Source organism: Hippopotamus amphibius, chromosome 1, assembly GCF_030028045.1.
Source record: "Hippopotamus amphibius kiboko isolate mHipAmp2 chromosome 1, mHipAmp2.hap2, whole genome shotgun sequence".
Classification (NCBI taxonomy): Eukaryota; Metazoa; Chordata; class Mammalia; order Artiodactyla; family Hippopotamidae; genus Hippopotamus; species Hippopotamus amphibius.
Genome location: NC_080186.1, coordinates 55,955,356 through 55,974,566, shown reverse-complemented (window position 1 = coordinate 55,974,566; position 19,211 = coordinate 55,955,356). Strand labels below are relative to the sequence as shown.

Sequence of the window (19,211 nt, the reverse complement as noted above, 5' to 3'; positions counted from 1 at the left end):
CTCGCCTTCTCATCCCTTTTTCAACAGGGAGAAATCCTAAATCATTTCTGGATCTTTTTTTTACTTCAGACTTCAAATATGGTCTTCTTTGTGTATCTTAGTTTTAAGCCAGGTTTTAGTAAAATAAAGGTTTCTTTTAAGGTCTTTTCATGGGAAAACATCGATTAGGAACTCTGAAGAGGAGTTGTCAGAGAGTTGTACAAGTGGTAATATTCTGACAGGCACATATGTTCATGATCTCAAGTAATTTTGAATTGTAAGAATCAAAAAATAGGAAATATCCATATTTGTTCTTCTGGAAATAAAAATAGTAATTCAGTGGATTCGAGTTCATGTGATAATTTATGAAGTTTTTCAATGTATTTATTCAGAGTGGACTTGTAAAATTTAGTTACATTCTGAGGAATTTTCAGGTGAAAAATTTTAGATAGATAACGTAAATTATGTATAAATTCATAGTTTATCTTTGGATATTGTGCTAATATTTCTTGATTTCACAAATTTGCAGCATATGAGTGATTTTGGAAGCATTCATAGACCTGGAATTGTTGTTGACTATCAAAACAAACCCACCAATGTGACAGTTGCAGCTGCAAGAGGAATAAAGAGAAAAATGATGCAACCATTTAATAAACCTGGTGGAACCTTTATCAAGAAGCCCAAGCTAGCAAAACCTGTGGAGAAGATGAGCCTCAGCAAGTCACCCAGTAAGTAAGAAAACATAATTGCTATGGTTCAAGATACTTTTTTTTTTTTTTAACTTAGTGCGTGCAGATAATTTTTTCATATTTATATAGACAAATAGTATAATTACAGTTGTAGAAATTACATCTGCAAATGCCCTAATCAGTCATGGATATCAAAATTACTGAAAGATACTTTTTAAATTCACATGCCCTGGTTCACCCCTCTTCCCTAAATCTTGATTTAGGGTGGAGCCAGAACATCTGTATTTTTAAAAAGACCTCACATATGATTTTGATTAAAACTCCTTTCTTGGGTGTTATATTTATTGTTGGATATATTATTGGGGAAGTGGTATGTTGCATTGCATAGAATCCCCTTCATGAGGTCAAAGGCAAGAAATTTTTCATGGTCTTTGGTACCAGGAAAAGCTGTGTATTCTTCTAGAAAATTAATTTACTTTTTATCTTCTGCACATGATTATTCTTAGAGATAATCATATTTCCATTTTTACATTGTTAAAAATTGAGAGCCAGTCTGAAAATGAAATTAAGAAAACAATTCATGAAGCATCAAGAAGAATTGAATACTCAGGAATAAATTTAACAAAAGAAGTGCAAAACTTATATTTTGAAAACTATAGAACATTGTTGAAAGAACTTAAAAAAGATCTAAATAAATGAAATACTAAATAAATGTTCATGGATCAGAAGACTTAACGTTATTAGGATGGTAATACTCCCCAAACAGATCCACTGATTCAGCCCAATCCCTATCAGAATGCCACTCGACTTCATTGCAGAAATTGACAAGTTGATTCTAAAATTCATAGGGAATTGCAAGGGACCTAAAATAGCGAAAACAATCCTAAAGAAAGAAGAACAAAATTGAAAGACTGCTTCACGATTTCAAAACTTACTACAAAGCCACAGTAATCAAGACAGAGTGGTACTGGCACAAGGACAGACATATAGATCAATGGAATAGAACTGAGAATCCAGAAATAAACTCATAAACCTATGGTCAAATTTTTTTTTAGCAAAGATGCTAAAATTATTCAATGAGAGAATAGTCTTTTCAACAAATGGTACTGGAACAACTGGATAGCCACATGCACAAGCTAAAATGCAACACCTAAATGCTAGGATGTTAAACTTATAAAACCCTCAGAAGAAAACACGGGTAAGTCTTCATGGCTTTGGATTTGGCAAGGAATTCTTAGATATAACACTAAAAGAATGATCAACCAAATAAAAAATAGGTAAATTGGACTTTATAAAAATTAAAAAACTTTTGTGCTTCAAAGGACACCATCAAGAGAGTGAAAAGACAACTCAAAGAGTAAGATATTTTGCAAATTATACATCCGATAAGGGACATGTGTCTAGAATGTATAGAATTTTTAAACTCAATAAAAAGACAAATAGCCCAATTAAAAAAAGTGAGCAAAGCATCTGAACAGAAATTTGCCCCCAAAAGATATACAGATAGCCAATAAGCACAAGACAAAGTGCCCAACAGTTAGTTACCAGGGAAACATAAATCAGGACCCTGATGAGATACCACTTTATACTCACCTGGATGGCTAGAGTCAAGAAGATAATAACAAGTCTTAGCGAGGATGTGGAGAAATCAGAACCTTCATATACCACTGGTGGAAATGTAAAATGGTCCAGGCACTTTGGAAAACAGTTCCTCAAATGATTAAACAAATTACCATATGCTCCAGCAGTTCCACTCCTAGGTATATACCAAGAAAAATGAAAAGATATATCCATACAAAAATTTATGTGCAGATACATATATCATCATTATTCATAGTAACCAAAAGGTAGAAACAATCCAAATGCTCATCAGTGGATGAATGGATAAACAAAATGTGGTATATCCATACAGCATAATATTTTCCAGTCATGAAATGAAGTACTGATACATGCTACAACTTGGATGAACCTTGAAAAGATTAATAAAGTGAAAGAAGCCAGTCACGAAAATCCATATATATGATTCTTTTCATTTGAAAGTCTAGAATACAGAAATCTCTAGGGATAGAAAGTAGATTAGTGGTTGCTTTGGGCTGTGGGGTGGGTAGGGAGTAATACCAGAGTACCAGATTTCTTTGTGATGAAAATGTTCTAGAATTAGTTATGGTGATGTTTGCACATATCTGTGAATGTTCTAAAAAACATTGGATTACACACTTTAAGTGGGTAAATTGTATGGTGTGTGAATTATATCTCAGTAAATCAAAAGAAAAAGTTCAGGCCAGATTACTGTTATTCTCTGTTATTGTATTTTATTTAACTTCATAATGTATCTCTAAGTGAAATCAAGTGCATTTGACCAAATTAGATTGTCAAGAATATACATAAATAAAAGGTAGTGAAATGTCTTTTTCAGCATTCTTTGCAAAAACTTACAATAGCAAAATAATATAATATACAACAAATATTTTGCCTGTTTTTGACTGTACACTGAATTATTTTTTGTTTTTTATATTTATTTTATTTTTGTCTTGATGACTGAAAAGTATTTTATCTATCCAAGTTAGGTGATATTGCAAGGGGGCAAAAATTATTCTCTTCTTTAGAGTTAATATTTGATTGCCTAATCTTGTTGAGACTGGAGAATTTTAAGATCATTGTAATGAATGAATATTCCAAATTTTCCTAGTCCAGTTTTTCAAATTTTTTACCTCCAGTTTTAAAAATAAGATATTAACTGTTAAAATGAATTTATTAGAGTACATTCCTTTGATGTTGGAGGTGCTAAACAAGTCATGATAGCCTTCAAATAATTATTAAAAAAGAGTATAGAGGGGAAGCAGCGAGGAGGCCTAGATAAGTCCTGCTTCAAAACATGATGTTTTTTGTATCTTTTTGGATACTGACAGTATGTTTTGTTTTTGAATTTCATCTCTATTTAAATCACTTAAGGATTAATACATGTATCCAATTTGTCAAAAGTGGGATTATAGTAATTGTTAATAATAGTAAGCTAGCACTTAACTGAATGCTTACTGCACACTAGGCAGCACTGTGTTAAAGGGTATAGCAGGCATTACTCATGTAATTCTCACATCAGCCAGCTCAGGTATAGGTATGTGTACCAGTCCCTCTACAGCTGGAAAAATAGGCACAGAGCAGATAAATAAACATGCTGCCCAGGTCAAACAACTAGTAAATGGCAAAGCCAGGGTTTATTCTAGGGCAAGTTTTGTTCCGGAAACCCTTCACTTAAACCTCCATGTGATTGTAACAGAAAATTACTTTGTATTATCTTTTTCTTTTTTAAAACAACTCTTTTCTAACTACAACATTACAGACATTTTAATGTGTCTTTTTTGAAAAAAAGTAATTGAAATTGCAAATGTTGGATTTTTTTCCTCAAAATTATGAATTATAATACAAAACTCAGAAACAGTTTAAATACTATTCTTAAATCTACTTTCCTGCCATGCTTTGTGTTGGACATCTATATTATTTAGTAAAAAATAGCAATATTCTGTAATTCTGGAAACCTGATACTGAGTGGAGTGTATGTTAGTAGGGATAACTTTTATACTGTTAGTTGGATAGATTATTATTTACTGAATTGTGTACTCTTAGTATTATTAGAATAGACAATTCAGTTGATCCTCTTGGGATAGATTTCAGAAATGTATTTTGCAGGTATGGTTAAACATTGCAAAGTTTGATACAGAAACTGATTTGCCACTAAAGCAGATACATATGACCCAACTTTTTTTTTTCTTTTTAACAAACTTGAGAGTAGTGTAGTATAACTAAGAATGAAGCCAAAATTCTGTAGTCAGATCAGGCTTTCACTGTCAGGCGTAAGGTGGACATTCTGAAAGATATCTGCTGAATATTCAGGAATAAGAAGTCTTGCTACAGTATAATATATAGACTGTATGATTTATTGAAAAGCAGTAGGAAAGGAACCATATTCAGTCATTTGGATAGAGACACAACATACATCATAGCTTTGGCACATAAAAGGGAAATGAAATTGCTTCTAGTTTAAGTTAATATAGAAGTATATTTTCTACAGAGTGAGAATTTGAGGGGAACTGAAGGAGGATGTTGAAAATGGTTAATAAAATAAGAATGTACATTTAAGCTCTTATAAAATGAAAAATAATCTAGATATTGAATTTTAAGGTATTGATTTTATATCGTTTTGAAACATACCGCTGTATGCATAGCAAGTACTTAATATTTGTTTACTGTTAAGTTTATAAATCCCTAGGTGTTCATGATTTTGTATTAGATATTTTTCCAAAGGTAATCCAAAAGGATAAACAATGTATAAAAGGAAAAGTTTGAGGGCAGATGAGTTGTTTTTGTTTTTTTTTTAAGTCTAAAGTTAACTGTATTATAAAAAAGAACCTTTTTCTTTCTTTAAATGCAATGAGATACCACTTCATATCGTGTGAAGTCGATGGCCTTAACAACAAAAAAGGGGAAATAACAAGTATTGATGAGGATGTGGAAAACCCTATACATTACTGGTGGGAATGTAAAGTAGTGCAGCTGCTGTGGGGAACAGTTTCGTGCTTCCTCAAATGATTAAACATAGACTGATCATATGAACCAACAACTCCACTCCTAGATATATACTTCAAAGAATTGAGAAGAAGTATTCGAACAAAAACTTGTATACAAATGTTCATAGCAGCATTATTCACAATTGTTAATAGGTGGAAACAGTCCAGATATTCATCAACAGATGAATGGATGAAAAAAAATATGGTGTATTTGCACAGTGGAATATTATTCAGCCATAAAAAGGAAGGAGGTACTGATACATGGCACAATAAATGGATGAACCTTGAAAACATGCTAAATAAAAGAAGCCAGACAAAAAAAGGCCACATACTGTATCCTTCCGCTTTTAGGGTTTATAAATTTTAAGAAATTGGGAGAGCTCCTATAATGAGTTTTTGCATCCAAGCCTCTCTAGTGCTCATTGTTTTTCCACTTTCATGCAAGGTCAGGTTATTTCAGTATTTCCCAAAGTGTGGTATTCAAAATTATTTTAGGTGATGTGGATATTATTGCTTAAAATGAGGATAAGGAAAAATGAGCAGACCTAGAGAAAAACACATAGCAAATAATAACATAGGTGATGGTATTCACATAAATTCACATAAATTCACATAGGTGATGGTTTCAGAAATAGCGGCTAATCTCAAACCGATTTTTCTGGTGAGTTCAATTTAGATAAAGATCGTCAAGTATAAATCTTGTATGTCTATAGTTTATGAACTGGACTGGAAAAGGAGAATGGAAAAATGATTTTTAGTTTTAACTTTTTTGTCTGATCCCCTAGCAAAAACTGATCCTAAAAATGAAGAAGAAGAAAAGCGACGAATTGAGGCACGGCGAGAGAAACAAAGGCGCAGAAGAGAAAAAAACAGTGAGAAATATGGAGATGGATACAGGTTTGTGCTTAGTAGAGTCAAGACAATTGGACTCATTAAAAAACTGTTTCAGGGTTTGAGGGTGGGAAAATTAAGTAAAGATGGCCAGAAGATACAAACTTACAGTTATAAGATAAGTTCTGGAGATATATTGTACAGCATGGTGACTGTTGTTAATAATACTGTATTATATATATATTTGAAGTTGCTAAGAGAATAAATCTTCAAGGTTCTCATCACAAGGAAAAAAAAGTATAACTAGTGAGGTGTTAGATGTTAACTCTGTGCTCATCATTTCACAATATATGCACATGTCAAGTAATTATGGCGTACATCTTAAACTTACACAATGTTATATATGTCAGTTAGTCTCAACTGGAAAAAATTTTAAAAAGTAAAGATATTTTTTAAAAAGTTGTTATTATTGGTGTCTTAAGATGGTGCTACAGTTGTGTAGAGTTAGCCTACGTTCGATTCCTGTCTCAAGGATGTTGACAAGTGTATTTAATTTGCTACTCTTCACCTCTCCCATAACTATTTGGTTGTCAGGGTCTAAATGAATGCTTTATAATTGTCCTTGGGACTTTCAAGCCAGTGACAATCACTCTACAGATTTTGAAATTGGAATTCCTGATCTTTGTACATGTCCGTGCAATAATCTGGCCAAAAGAGGTTGTTATATGTCATTAATTTTGTGATACAGACTGATTTCAGAGATGCAATAAGGAAAAATATGTCTTAGAATCAATAAAATACTGTGTTTAAGCAAACAAAAACAAAACCAAACTGCTTCCTAGAAAAAGCAGATACATCAATTGGGATATGAAAAAATTCCTGAGAGTCAAATGAAAAAGTTTGATCAAAGATATATAGGAATGATTTCGATTTTTGATATTTACAGTCATCCTTCAATATGCACAGTGGATTGGTTCAAGGACCACCACCCCTCCTACCCAACAACACACCTCGCACCACCGACCCTGTCAAATACCAAAATCTGAGATGCTCAAACGCCTCTATGAGGGTTCTCGCCTTATTAAGATAAGAAAACTAAGGCCCAGAGGCGTTAAGTTGCCTGAGGTCACATAAGGGTGCTAGGAAATAAACCCAGCAGTAGATTTCAGATCCTGTGTACTCTTACTCAGGAAAATAAATATAATAATAGTACTGTAAGGAATTAGTTGGAGAATGGAGACTAGTGGCAGGGAAACCAATTAGGAAACTATTGTCATAATTTGAGGAAAAGGAAGTAACAAGAATATATGAGGTAGGAATAATTAAATGGGAGAAAAAGGGGAAATTCATTCTGGAGTGGCTCCTGATCTTCTAAACGAGTGCGTTTGTCCAGTCCAGGCCTATTAGTCATCCTGAAGTGACTTTAGGGGCCAGGACTTTTGACCATCTAAGAGCTCTAACAAAGAGAGCTATGGTTGTCTGGTGTTCCACCTGGGTTTCTTATTACTACTGTAGTGTTTTGGAAGCTTGAAGATGGAACAGTGTGTAAAGTAAGTAGTGGAACTTTGGAACTTGATACTTCTTGAAGTTTGCTTTGGCTCTCTAACTGATCTACACTTGAGGTGGATAGTTTAGGATTAGATTAAGTAGACCCAGTGATCCATCTTTCATACCCAGAAGCTCCAGTGTGGGGCGGAAATGCCAGTTGGTGTAATGACAGTGTTGTCCAGACAAGGTACTTAAACAATATTTTTTTTCTGTCTTAAGCTAAATTTAAATCAACCATTAAATGGAAGAGAGGAAATAATTTATGCTGGTAAAATTAATTTCATTGCTATAGTCTTATGAACTCTTTCTAAGTAAATAAGGTAATATTTGAAGAAAAACTTCTTATTTTTACTTTACAGAATGGCATTCACATGTTCATTTTGTAAATTTCGAACGTTTGAAGAAAAAGATATTGAACTGCATCTGGAAAGTTCTTCACACCAGGAAACATTAGATCATATTCAAAAACAAACCAAATTCGATAAAGTAGTTATGGAGTTTTTGCATGTAAGTAGCTATTTTTGAAGTGAGAAGCACTTTATCTGACATTCGAATTTCTTATATTTTCATAGTTTCCCATCTTTCTCCGATTTAATGTTCTAAGAATTTAATTTACTATTCACTTAAAGAGTTGTTTTAAAATTAGCTCAGAAGTAGATGTGATTCCTCTTTCATAGATCTTTGATGTGTTATTTGAGAGTACATTTTACATTTTTCACAGTAGTTTCTGGCAGAGGTGTCAGGAAAAATTTTCTTTTAACAGCTGTTTATTGATATGGAATCAGCTACCATCTATTAACAGTCTTCTACGTACCTGGTGTTGTGCTGGGTACTTTTCTTCATATTTCATTTCAGCCTTATACTAACTCATTTCTATCCTAAAAGATCATGCTCAGAGCAATTCAGTGATTCAGTAAATGGAAGTCTGAATTCAGAGCCAGAGAGCCTGGTGTTTGTGTAGTGTCCTTTATGTTATCAGAATGTGGTCATCAGTTCAACAGTTTTTCTTAAATACTTACGGAAGGTGCTGTCCAAGCACTGAAGACAAAGACACTCCCCTCAGTAAACTAACAATAATTAGAAATCGAACACACTCACACTTACACAGATGACACTATTAATTGTAAGGGCCCAGAGTGATGGTGTAGGCAGAAGTGGCTTGGAGAAGGGAAGGATAGTTGGGGCCAGGGCTGGAGCTGGACTGCTGACTGTACGTACAATTAATTTGTGCGAAAGGGATGAAATTGTTAGATTAGAAGTACAGTGATCCAAAAAAAAAAAAGTACAGTGATCATTTACTCCTCTATATCCTTGCAGAATTGTGTACCTTAATTAAAATTTCTTTCTGTAATTTTGTTTAACTGGTTCCTAACTGTCATTTAGGACTTAAGTATTCACCTGCCCTGAGAGGATCTCTTGCCTGTTCCAGCTATCTTTGATCTCTCTGTCTATATATATGCCTAAAATACATCTTGAAAAGTAAATACTTTTGTAGTTTCCTGGTACTTTATGGTAGTCTTTTCAACTAAGTTGTAAGCTCCTTGAGAACATTTGCTAGTTCTTACAGATATTGTTATCTTCCGTAGGCCAGGCATGGTGCTGGGCCTATACTACATGGTCACTGAAAAGTTTTTGGATTCTTCTTATTTTGTTTTCTAGGAATGTATGGTAAATAAATTCAAGAAAACATCTATTCGTAAGCAACAGACAAATAATCAAACAGAAGTAGTCAAAATAATTGAAAAAGATGTTATGGAAGGTAAGTATTTAAACATTGATTTAGAAATTTACATATAAATTTTACATACCATAACCTATTTCAATGTAAATGATGCCCATTGGAGTGATACAGTACATAGTCCTATGTGCTAGGCCTGAGTGGGTTATCAGAAATGAGCTCCTTTGATTCCTGTTCTCATGCTTACATATTTATCACTACCCACCCTTACATCTTTCACTTCATTTCCTTCATAGAGGAAAACTCAGCTTTGCCTCCACATGGGAGATACAGTCTTCCCAGGTATCTGAGAGAGATTGGTTTCAGGACCTTCTTTGGGTACCAAAATCCTCAGATGCTCAAGTCCCATGGTGGGCTCTCCAGTGTCTGTGGATGCAGAAGCCATGGATACAGAGGGCTGCCTGTGCTTCTTCTATATGTCCTCTGTCTCTCTTATCCCTTCTCATCTCCTTAAGGACTTTCGCTCAAATAGTGAATTCTTCTCTTCTGTTTTTCAATCTTTCCTTCTCTTGATTCTGTCTCTGAAGCCTGTACACTTATCTTAACCAAACAAACAAAAATTTAAAAAGCCCCAAAGGAAAAGAGAAGAAAACATAGACACTAGTTCCTCTAAAACCTGCCTTTCTCTTTAAACAACTACATTTCTGTAAGCATAGTCCACACTGGTCTCTGTTTCTTTATTCCCATTTGTTACCTTACCCACAGGAGACAAGTTTCTGCTACCATTAGTCTGCTGAAACTGCTATTGCAGAGGTTACCAACACCAACTTCCGTACATTCTTTTGAATCATTATCTTTCTTCTGCAACATTTTCCACTGATAATTCTGTTCTTTGTGAATCTGTTTCCTCCCTTGGTTTCTGTGGTATCTCACTGCTTTGATGTTCTGTTTATTCCCTTTTCATTTTTATTTTGTGCTTTTCTTTCTCTACTAAGCTTTTGGAAGTTGGTGTTTTTCAGTATTCTGTCAGTCCCATTATCATCTCTCTTTGTATTTCTTCCTGATGAATTCATTTACATACAGAGTTTAAATCAATATCTGTATATTGATTACTTACAGATTTATATCTTCAGCACAGATCTCTTCTGAACTCGTCTCCTACATCGAACTGCCTATTGACATCTCTCTTTAGCAGTCTCCCAAAATGAACATATCCCCAAAATTTATCCTCTCCTTGAGTGTCTGCCATTGCCATAAAGAAAACAAAACAAAAACTTAACAGATATCTCCTTCATTTATCTTGGAAAATGGCCCCATCATCAAAACCAGAACTGTGAAGTTAATCTTAGTACTTACCTTTACTACGTCTGTAGCATCGTGTTCTCTCGGATCTATCTTTTAAATATGTACCAAGTCTGTTTCTTTACACCTTCTTTAAATATTGAATTTATTCAAATCTTTATCTGTTCTCTTGGCAGTGATAGTATTTTTCTAACTACTGAAAGTAAAAAGTTTCCTTACTTTTAGTCTTTCTGATCTTTAATTCTACTACATGACTTTATTACTTCAAGAATTTTCAGTGCCTTCCGCATCCTCCACAGAATACAGTCCAAATTCCTAGGCATGGCACACAGAGCTCTTCATGATCTAGGCCCTGCTCTTTTTCCCTCTTGTCCCTTCCTTATAGTCTGTGCCTCAGCTGTATTGAATTACTTGTAATTTGCATAAAGTGCCATTTTCTCTTATATGTTTCCCTTGCATAGACAGTTGTCTCTCTGTATCTGACAGATTGATTCTAGGATCTCCTTGCAGGTACCAAAAATCTGATGCTAAGTCCCTTATATAAAGTGGGTGTAGTATTTACATATAAACTACGCATGTCGTGTTACATACTTTAAATCATCTCTGGATTACTTATGATACCTAATACAATGTAAATGCTATGTAAATAATTATTAGCGTGGAGTTTTGCTTTTTGGAACTCTCTGAAAATTTTTTTTTTTTTTTAATTTTCTGCCCATGGTTGATTGCATCTGCAGATGTGGAACTGGCAGATACAGATGGTCACAGTACTAGTACCTTACAGTGTTACTTCAGGAATGAAATACGAGATCATGGGGATCTTTTTATTTAATTGAAGCTACATGTTATCTACTGTTTTCTTAATCAAATGTCATGATAAATTCAATTGCCCAAAGGAAGAGCGAAGTCAGTTTTTTTCAACATAAAAAAATACGTGATTCTTTAAGAGTGATATAATTCCAAGGAAACTGGTGTGTTCCCAACAGTTTTTCATGTGCAGCGTTTAAAGAAAATTCCTGTGACTATACATATAACTTATTAATTTAGCATGTTCAATAAGGTCCTGTTATGTGTCAGGCACTGTTCCTAAGAGCCAAACATACAGTGCTAAGCCAGGGAGCCAAAGCTGTTACTCTCTTTCTATTGGGATGTGCAGAAATCAACAAATAAAATAGGTGTTGAAAACATATAAAGTAGCCTTCACCTGTAATACACGCCATTTTTAACATGTAACGTGTATTTTTGTTCCTTGTGAATGTAATTTCCCATCTTTTCCCCATCCCTACCCACCCACATTCATAAGCATGGAAGTTCTTATTTTACTAGAAAAATCAAAATTTTTTTTTTATATTGTATTTTTGGGGTTGGACTTACAGACCTCAGAGCATCATTGTATAACATGATTAGGAAATATAATGTAATTATATTTATAATTTTAATCTTTTATCCATATAGTTTTTAATATATATATATATATGCAGACTTATGAGATATGGCAGAAGAACACTACCTATATACTCTTATCCTTTTTTCTTGGAAGAAGGGGTATAAATAATCATGGAAATGAAATAGTGAAAACTTGATATGTCAGAAGTATATGAATCATTACTTTTCTTATTAATAGTTGGATTTCTTTTGTAGGTGTTACTGCAGATGATCACATGATGAAAGTAGAGACTGTTCATTGCAGTGCTTGCAGTGTGTATATCCCTGCTTTACATAGCTCAGTTCAGCAGCACTTAAAATCTCCTGATCATATCAAAGGAAAGCAGGTAAGTTTTAATCTATCTTAATGAAGTCATTGAATTATTCATTAATCCCTTAAGGCTATTATTTCCCACCTACCTGCTTGTGTACAATCCAGTTAATCTCATGAGTAAATTACTGTAAAGATACTTGGAGACAGTGTAGTATAGTGGTTAAGTGTAGTATTTTGGGTTCTGGAGCAAGACTTCTGTATTTGAATCCTGGTTCAGTTTATACATATGTTAAGCAAATATAAACTTTCCTTTGTCCAAGTTTCCTTGTCTGTAAAATGAGGTTGGACAATCACTCTTCCCTTATGTGACTGATTAAGGATTAGGTTAATAAAAATACAAAAGGCATTTAAAGTGCCTGGCACGTAGTAAGCATTCAGGAAATCATAGCTGTTGTTGAACTGTTCTTTTTATTGTTAAAGGTGATACAAAATGGTTCTCTTGAGTGTGTGTGTATTTTAGAACAAAAAAGGAAAGACTTGATTATAGCATACATTGTGGTGATTGGGAAGAATAAATTTAAAAACTAGGGTTACCAGTCACTATCTAACTGTTGTTACATTTTTAGTAGAATTTTCTCAGAAATTCTAGGAAAATTTTACTATTTTCTTCTTGATTAGTATATTTCTGCTTCTGTGTTTGTTTTATTTAGTCAGATTTATTTCAAATAAAAATATTTATTTTGTGAGAAATTAGTTTGTTCGAACAGCAAATTTAAAAATTCAAATATTAAAGACTTAAGTTTTAAATAGAGCATACCTGAATCTTAAATTCATATTCTGTATTGACATGAACCTCATTTAACTCAGATTTTTTTAGCCACTTTGAGCACATACAATCTTTTTTTTTAAATCTTTGTCCTCTCTCTTCTTTTTTATATTCCTTTGACACCTTTTTGGCAACTAGACATTCCATTTTATTACCTTTCCTCCTTTGTATAGTACATTCTTGGACTATCTACAAGCCCAGAGAAAGACTAATTACTCTAGCAGTATGAAAAATTGCTTTCTTTTTTTGATAGCATGAAAATTACTAGTGGGAGTAGCTGATGCTGGGGGAGGTAGATGCAGAGTGGAAAGGAGAGAAGGCAACTGTTTAGTAGACCTAGACTTAGAGTATTTAGTGATTGAGTGTTTTTTTGTTGAAGTTGATTGGCTTTTTGAATCTTCATTATTTTAATTCATAGGTGATTTAGATTGTGGTCACAGTAGCTGTTGTTACTTTATAATAAAGCTTAATTTGCCAGAAAGTAAGTCATTTAATTCTAAGGATTTGAGCATGCAGTTGTTTTAATTAAGGAAATATTTTTCATGGCATGGTTTTCAAGTATCTCAGTGTGTTCTGTTTTTCATAGGCTTATAAGGAACAAATAAAAAGAGAGAGTGTCTTGACTGCTACAAGCATTTTAAATAATCCAATAGTGAAGGCACGATATGAACGTTTTATTAAGGTAAGATTTTAGAGCAAAAACTTTAGGTTATATTGTAGTATTGTAACAGTTAAATGACGATGCAGTAACTGTGATATTTAATATAGTACAGAATTATGAGAATTTAATGTTATACATGTAGGTAAAATATCTTTTCTCCTAATTGTTGGGATGTGTTGGGTTGAGGGAGCAATAAGCCATTCCTTTCTCATTGCCTTTCTAGCTCTAGGTCATTTGAGAGATATACAAGAGTCTCATAGAAGACCCAGATGTCAGACCCAGTGATATCCTTGATTTTTTAAAAAAGGGTGACTTGAAGGATATGTCTTAGATAGTTATTTTGGACTTTCTAGTATTTCACTCCTAGATAGACTTACTTCCCCCAACTTCTGTTACTGGTTCAGCTGGACAGCAACAGGGTTCTTCTAGTCTACCACATGACATAGAACAGACTAGAATATACCCTTTCTGTTGCTAAGAAGACCCCAAAGAGGGTCCCAGTGCCCAACTCAATCCCTTCTTTCCCCTCTTTTGGGTCTTCCTAGCAAAGAAGATTTCCAAAGAGGAATTGACTTATCCAATTGGTATTTCTTTTTCCAAGCATACCAATGGATAAGTCATTCCTCTTCCTTGGATAAACATTGGAGGGGAAGCAGGAAGGTCAGTTATGTTGCTTCAGAAAAAAGCTCCCTCATAGAATCAGGAAACCAGGAGGAAAGAGGTTTACTTCTAATGTTAGGAAACTCAGAGGTCAACAGTTAGGTATACATGGCCTACTGCTTCTCCAGACTTTTTACCATGTTATTCCAGTAATCCTTCTTTACATATTCTGGGCACTTATTGTGTAAATAAGAACTTATTATTATTCAGGAAATTAATAGAAGTAAATTTTGGAGGTTAGTTTTTGAGTCTTTATAAAATAATACCTCACTTAAAATCATCCTACACTGAAGTGCGCCTGTTATATTGAGGATTTACTAGTGTTATTTACTTTTGTAAATATTCAGTAACTAAATATTGTATAAATTAGAGAAGTTTTGTTTATTTTGGCTTTTGTTGATTAATAGGTACTCTTATTTGATGATCATTAAATTGTTATATATGTATATATAGTATGAATATATATATTTAATGATCATTAAATTATTCCTCCAGCAGGTGACTTCGAAGCTGAATAAATCTCAGTTCTTTCAGCTTGTTCCCGAGGACCCTATTTTGTGATTTGTCCTATTTGGCACTGTTTACTGCACTCTTGACACCACTTTTAAAAAGTAAATGCAGCCCTAATTGAAATCCAATTTTGTGGGAGATAAGACATCAAAAATATTTCCTAAATTAGGAAATATTAGGTTTTTTATCCTTGCTATATCACAAACTTTTGAGAAGTTAATGGTTTCTATTGATATATGAAAGTAATTTTTAATGAGAGAAGAATACAAATTAAAATTTCTATGTAGGGTTTTCAAGCTACACTTCAGAGTCACTTCATGGAGTGGGACACATCACTAAGTGGGAATGTCTTGCTCATGTGCATATTGTGGAGAAAGTACCTGAACTGAGGAGAACTCTTCTAGAACCTTGTTACTCCATGTGATCCAAAGATCAGCAGTTTTAACATCACCTGGGAGCTCATTAGAAATGCACTTTCAGTTCATGTCCAGACCTGTTGAATAAGAATCTTCATTTTAATAAGATCCCAGTTGATTTATATACATGTTAAAATTCAGGAAGCACTGGTGTCACGTGACTCAGTGATGTTCTTTGTCCAGCATTCCTGTCTGCTCTGTTTCTTGCTGTTCTAGATGTCCGCAGAACATCCTCTGCTCATAATCAGCTCTGGTCATAGCTTTAAAACACTTTCAGCTTTAAGTGCTTGCAGAATGACAAAATACCTTTTTTAATCTTTGCCTGTGAAATAATCAGTTCATCAATTTCTCCCAATTCTCCAGCTATGTCATCTTGTTCTGCCTTCACTCCCTAGCCTGGACACTCACAGTCAGCCCTTAAGACAATGCAGTGCTGCCACTCTAATATTCTTTATTTAATTGTTCTACCACTTGCCAGTTCTCAACCGCGCCACTTATGGTTAGCTTTACTGTCTTTCCTGCTAAAAATATCATGGAATAGTGCCAGTGCTATTTTGCCAGATTTCCACTGCAGTTCACAATAATTTTACTTGTTATCAATCAATGTAATGTGCTTCCTGTAGTGACTGTTTCAAACTTTCCACTCTTCACATATCCAGATTTCATTCTTACTCCCTTCACTTACCATATTTTTACCTCTTCTCTTGCTTTGGGGAGATTGAGACCATTAGATGTGAACTCTGTAACTTTTCTCCTTTCTACTTTAGAATTATGTATCTTTTTTTCTCACCCTTATTGTTATCTGTGAAGGAAAATACTCTATTATGCCCTTCATCTGTGTTCTTGTTTCATCAGTTCTCTCTCTCCTTACTTTCATCTGATTTTTTTTCCTGTTTATTATCTTACTATTCTTCCCCCAAAGAGACATGCTTATGAGTTCCCTAAACTAAAAATGACTTAACTTTCCCTAGACTCTGGCCCTTCTTCTCTCTTCTCTTATTATCATACTTGACAAGGTAGTTAAGCCTGCATTGTGCTCTTTACTTCCTATATATTATTCACTCTAATCTAGTATTTCCCAATTGAAGATGTGTGATTAGAATCCCCTGTGAAGCTAAAATCAAGTAAAAAAAGATACCCAGGCCCCCTACAAGACCTGAATTAGGGTTTCTCAAATTTCTCTGATAAAGATCTCCCTAAATGCTTCTTAAATACGCAGATTACTAGACTTCTTTCCTGGACACTTTGATTCAGGAGGTTTAGGTCTGAAATTAATTCAGGAATTTGTGCTTTTAGCAAGAGCTCTAGTACTTGGTTAAATTAAAATCTCAGAGTATGGGGTCTGGGGCCTGTGTGTTTTGAGAACTTAAGAGGAAATCGTAAAGATTCTTTCTTGAGCAGTCATTGCTGTCTAACTTTCATTTACATCATACTTTTGAAACTCTTCTTTCTAAGATTACTAGTGACTTAATTTTCAAAAAAAAATTTGACATTTAATTCTTTATTATTTTAAACATACAAAAGTAAAGGGGATAGTATAATAAATCCCTTTATTACCCTTACTCAGCTTTAATGATTATCAGCTTTAGTGAACTTTTTCAGTTCTTTTCTCTTGTTACCTGTTTGTATCATTTGACGCTGTTGAGCTTTTGATTTATTCTTGAAACTTTGTTTTGCCAGTTCATATTTTACTATTCTGGGTTTCTTCCTGCATTGAGCATTCTTTTTCTAACTTCTGTCCCCATGTACAGGCCTTTTCAATAGGTTTTATCCTCAGCCCTTTTTTTGCTACTTACTCCCTCAGCCCTACCCTGGGCTATCCTATTTAAGACCTGGCTTCACTATTCACTCCGTGCAAGCAATTCACAAATCTAAATATCTTACTTTGAAGGCTCTTTTTTGAGTTGCAAATTTATACTTGACTATTAGACATTTAGACATCTTAAATTCTAATTATATATAGCATGTACCTGCGTCTCTTCCTTTTTCCCCATCTTAATTTACCCATTCTGTTAATGGTGTCACTACATCTTTTACCCTTTCCTTTCTTGGGCTGTTAAGAGTAGCCCCCTCACTAGTATTTCTTCTCTTGCTGCTTCCATTCATCCTACATCTCCCTGCCTGGTATATCTTAAAGTGTAGCACCAGTCTTTTAATAACTTTCATTGCCTCTTCATTTCTTACATCATTAATATAGCCTTCTGCTATGCTCCAATTTATGAGACATAATCCAGATACATAATTTAAGTATTTAAATAAAATACTAAAATTGTGTACTGTGAATGTTTAGTGAATTAAAAATTTGTTTACTTTTTTAAAGCAAAAGTAAGACATGATACCTAATATGTTTCTGATTTTCATTTGCATTTTTAAAAGTACTTGATTTTCATTTGAATTTTTTAAAGAGAACTTGCAACAGTAGTGCATTGAATACTGATGTAATTAATTAAGTAGAATGTAAATCTTCATCTGCTTTGTTTTGTGAAGTATAAAGTAATGACTTAAGGAATTTATATACCCACATTGGTATGAAACGGGTACTGAACAAATAATAAGTGGATTTGTCATAAGTTGAAATTAAAAGTTTCAAATAGTATTTATTTTTAATGATATAGCAAACAAAAATTTCACTGATAAAAAATGAATGTGCTAATTTTTAATTTAACTTTAAAAGCTATTTTTCTTCATGTTTTTAGGGTGAGAATCCCTTTGAAATTCAGGATCATTCTCAAGATCAGCAAATAGAAGGAGATGAGGAGGAGGAAGAAAAGATTGATGAACCTATTGAAGAAGAGGAAGAGGAAGAGGAGGAAGAAGAGGAGGAAGTAGGGGAAGTAGAGGAAGTAGAAGAAGTGGAGGAAGTAGAGGAAGTGGGAGAAGGTGGAGGAGTGGAAGGAGTGGGGGACACAGAGGAAGGAGGCGACATAGAGGGAGAGGGGGCAGGAGAGGCAGTGGGGGAAGGAGAGGGAGAAGGAGCGGGAGTAGGGGAAGTAGAGGAAGCAGAGGAGGAAGAAGCAAAGGAAGAGTCTGTCAGCTTCCCTGTTGACCAATCAGAAGAAAATTAAATATAAGGTATTAGTCAGTTTTAAAAGCTTTAAATTTCTGTCCCAGTGTGGAAAAGGGTAAGAATTTCAGTAGTTTAAAATATGAGAGTTAACACCCATGTTGCATGCATTCCACAGATTACAATTTGTTTTATATAATTTCTAAATGTTTGGCATTTGTTTAATAAAATGAAGGTAAGACTATTTTAGTTTAGTTTTTATAGCTACCTAACTTAGATTCGATATATTGTTTGTATAATTTTTAAGCTTAATTTTTATTACTTTATTGGTGTTGAGGATAACAGATGTGTATTGGTAGTATATCTATTCTAATCATTTGAACTTAAATGCTGCTCTTGGGAGTATATATTCAAGTGTGCATTAATGTTTTGAATACTTACCCTAGAAGAGATAAATTGGGCAAGTATTTTGTGCTCTGTGTATTTTTTTACTGTATTGGACATTGAATATAGTAATTTGCGTTAAGATACGCTTAAAGGCTTTTTGTGACCATGTTTCCCTTTGTAGCAATAAAATGTTTTTTACAAGAACTTTCTCCCTGGATTAGCACTTTAAAATGAAACAGAATTCATCAATTAAATGAGTATATAAAATCAGGACTTTGCCTTAATGTATGAGTTCAGCTCATAGTTGTTTTAAGATAATTGGGAAGACTTGAATTAAAAAAATTTCCTTCAAGCACTTTTTTTTAAATATGATTAAAATATTTTTAAACGTATTTCAACTAGAGGTCAGTCTGTAACTGACCTGTTTATATTTGTTTTAATTCCTTTTCTCTGTGT

At 33.8% G+C, this 19,211-nt stretch overlaps 1 protein-coding gene across 5 annotated transcripts in view; it reads left to right on the top strand.

The window, feature by feature from the left end:
• The window catches only part of ZNF326 (zinc finger protein 326), a 33,424-nt gene extending 14,540 nt beyond the window's left edge, over nt 1–18,884 (top strand). For all 5 annotated transcript variants that reach the window (XM_057713443.1, XM_057713469.1, XM_057713460.1 and 2 more), the window contains exons 6-12: nt 509–707; nt 6,019–6,130; nt 7,972–8,119; nt 9,272–9,371; nt 12,234–12,364; nt 13,704–13,799; nt 18,061–18,884. In XM_057713443.1, coding sequence (XP_057569426.1) covers nt 509–707; nt 6,019–6,130; nt 7,972–8,119; nt 9,272–9,371; nt 12,234–12,364; nt 13,704–13,799; nt 18,061–18,429 — 1,155 coding nt within the window. In that variant the 3' untranslated portion in view covers nt 18,430–18,884. The remainder of the gene's footprint in view (nt 1–508; nt 708–6,018; nt 6,131–7,971; nt 8,120–9,271; nt 9,372–12,233; nt 12,365–13,703; nt 13,800–18,060) is intronic.
• Nucleotides 18,885–19,211: the final 327 nt, after the last annotated feature.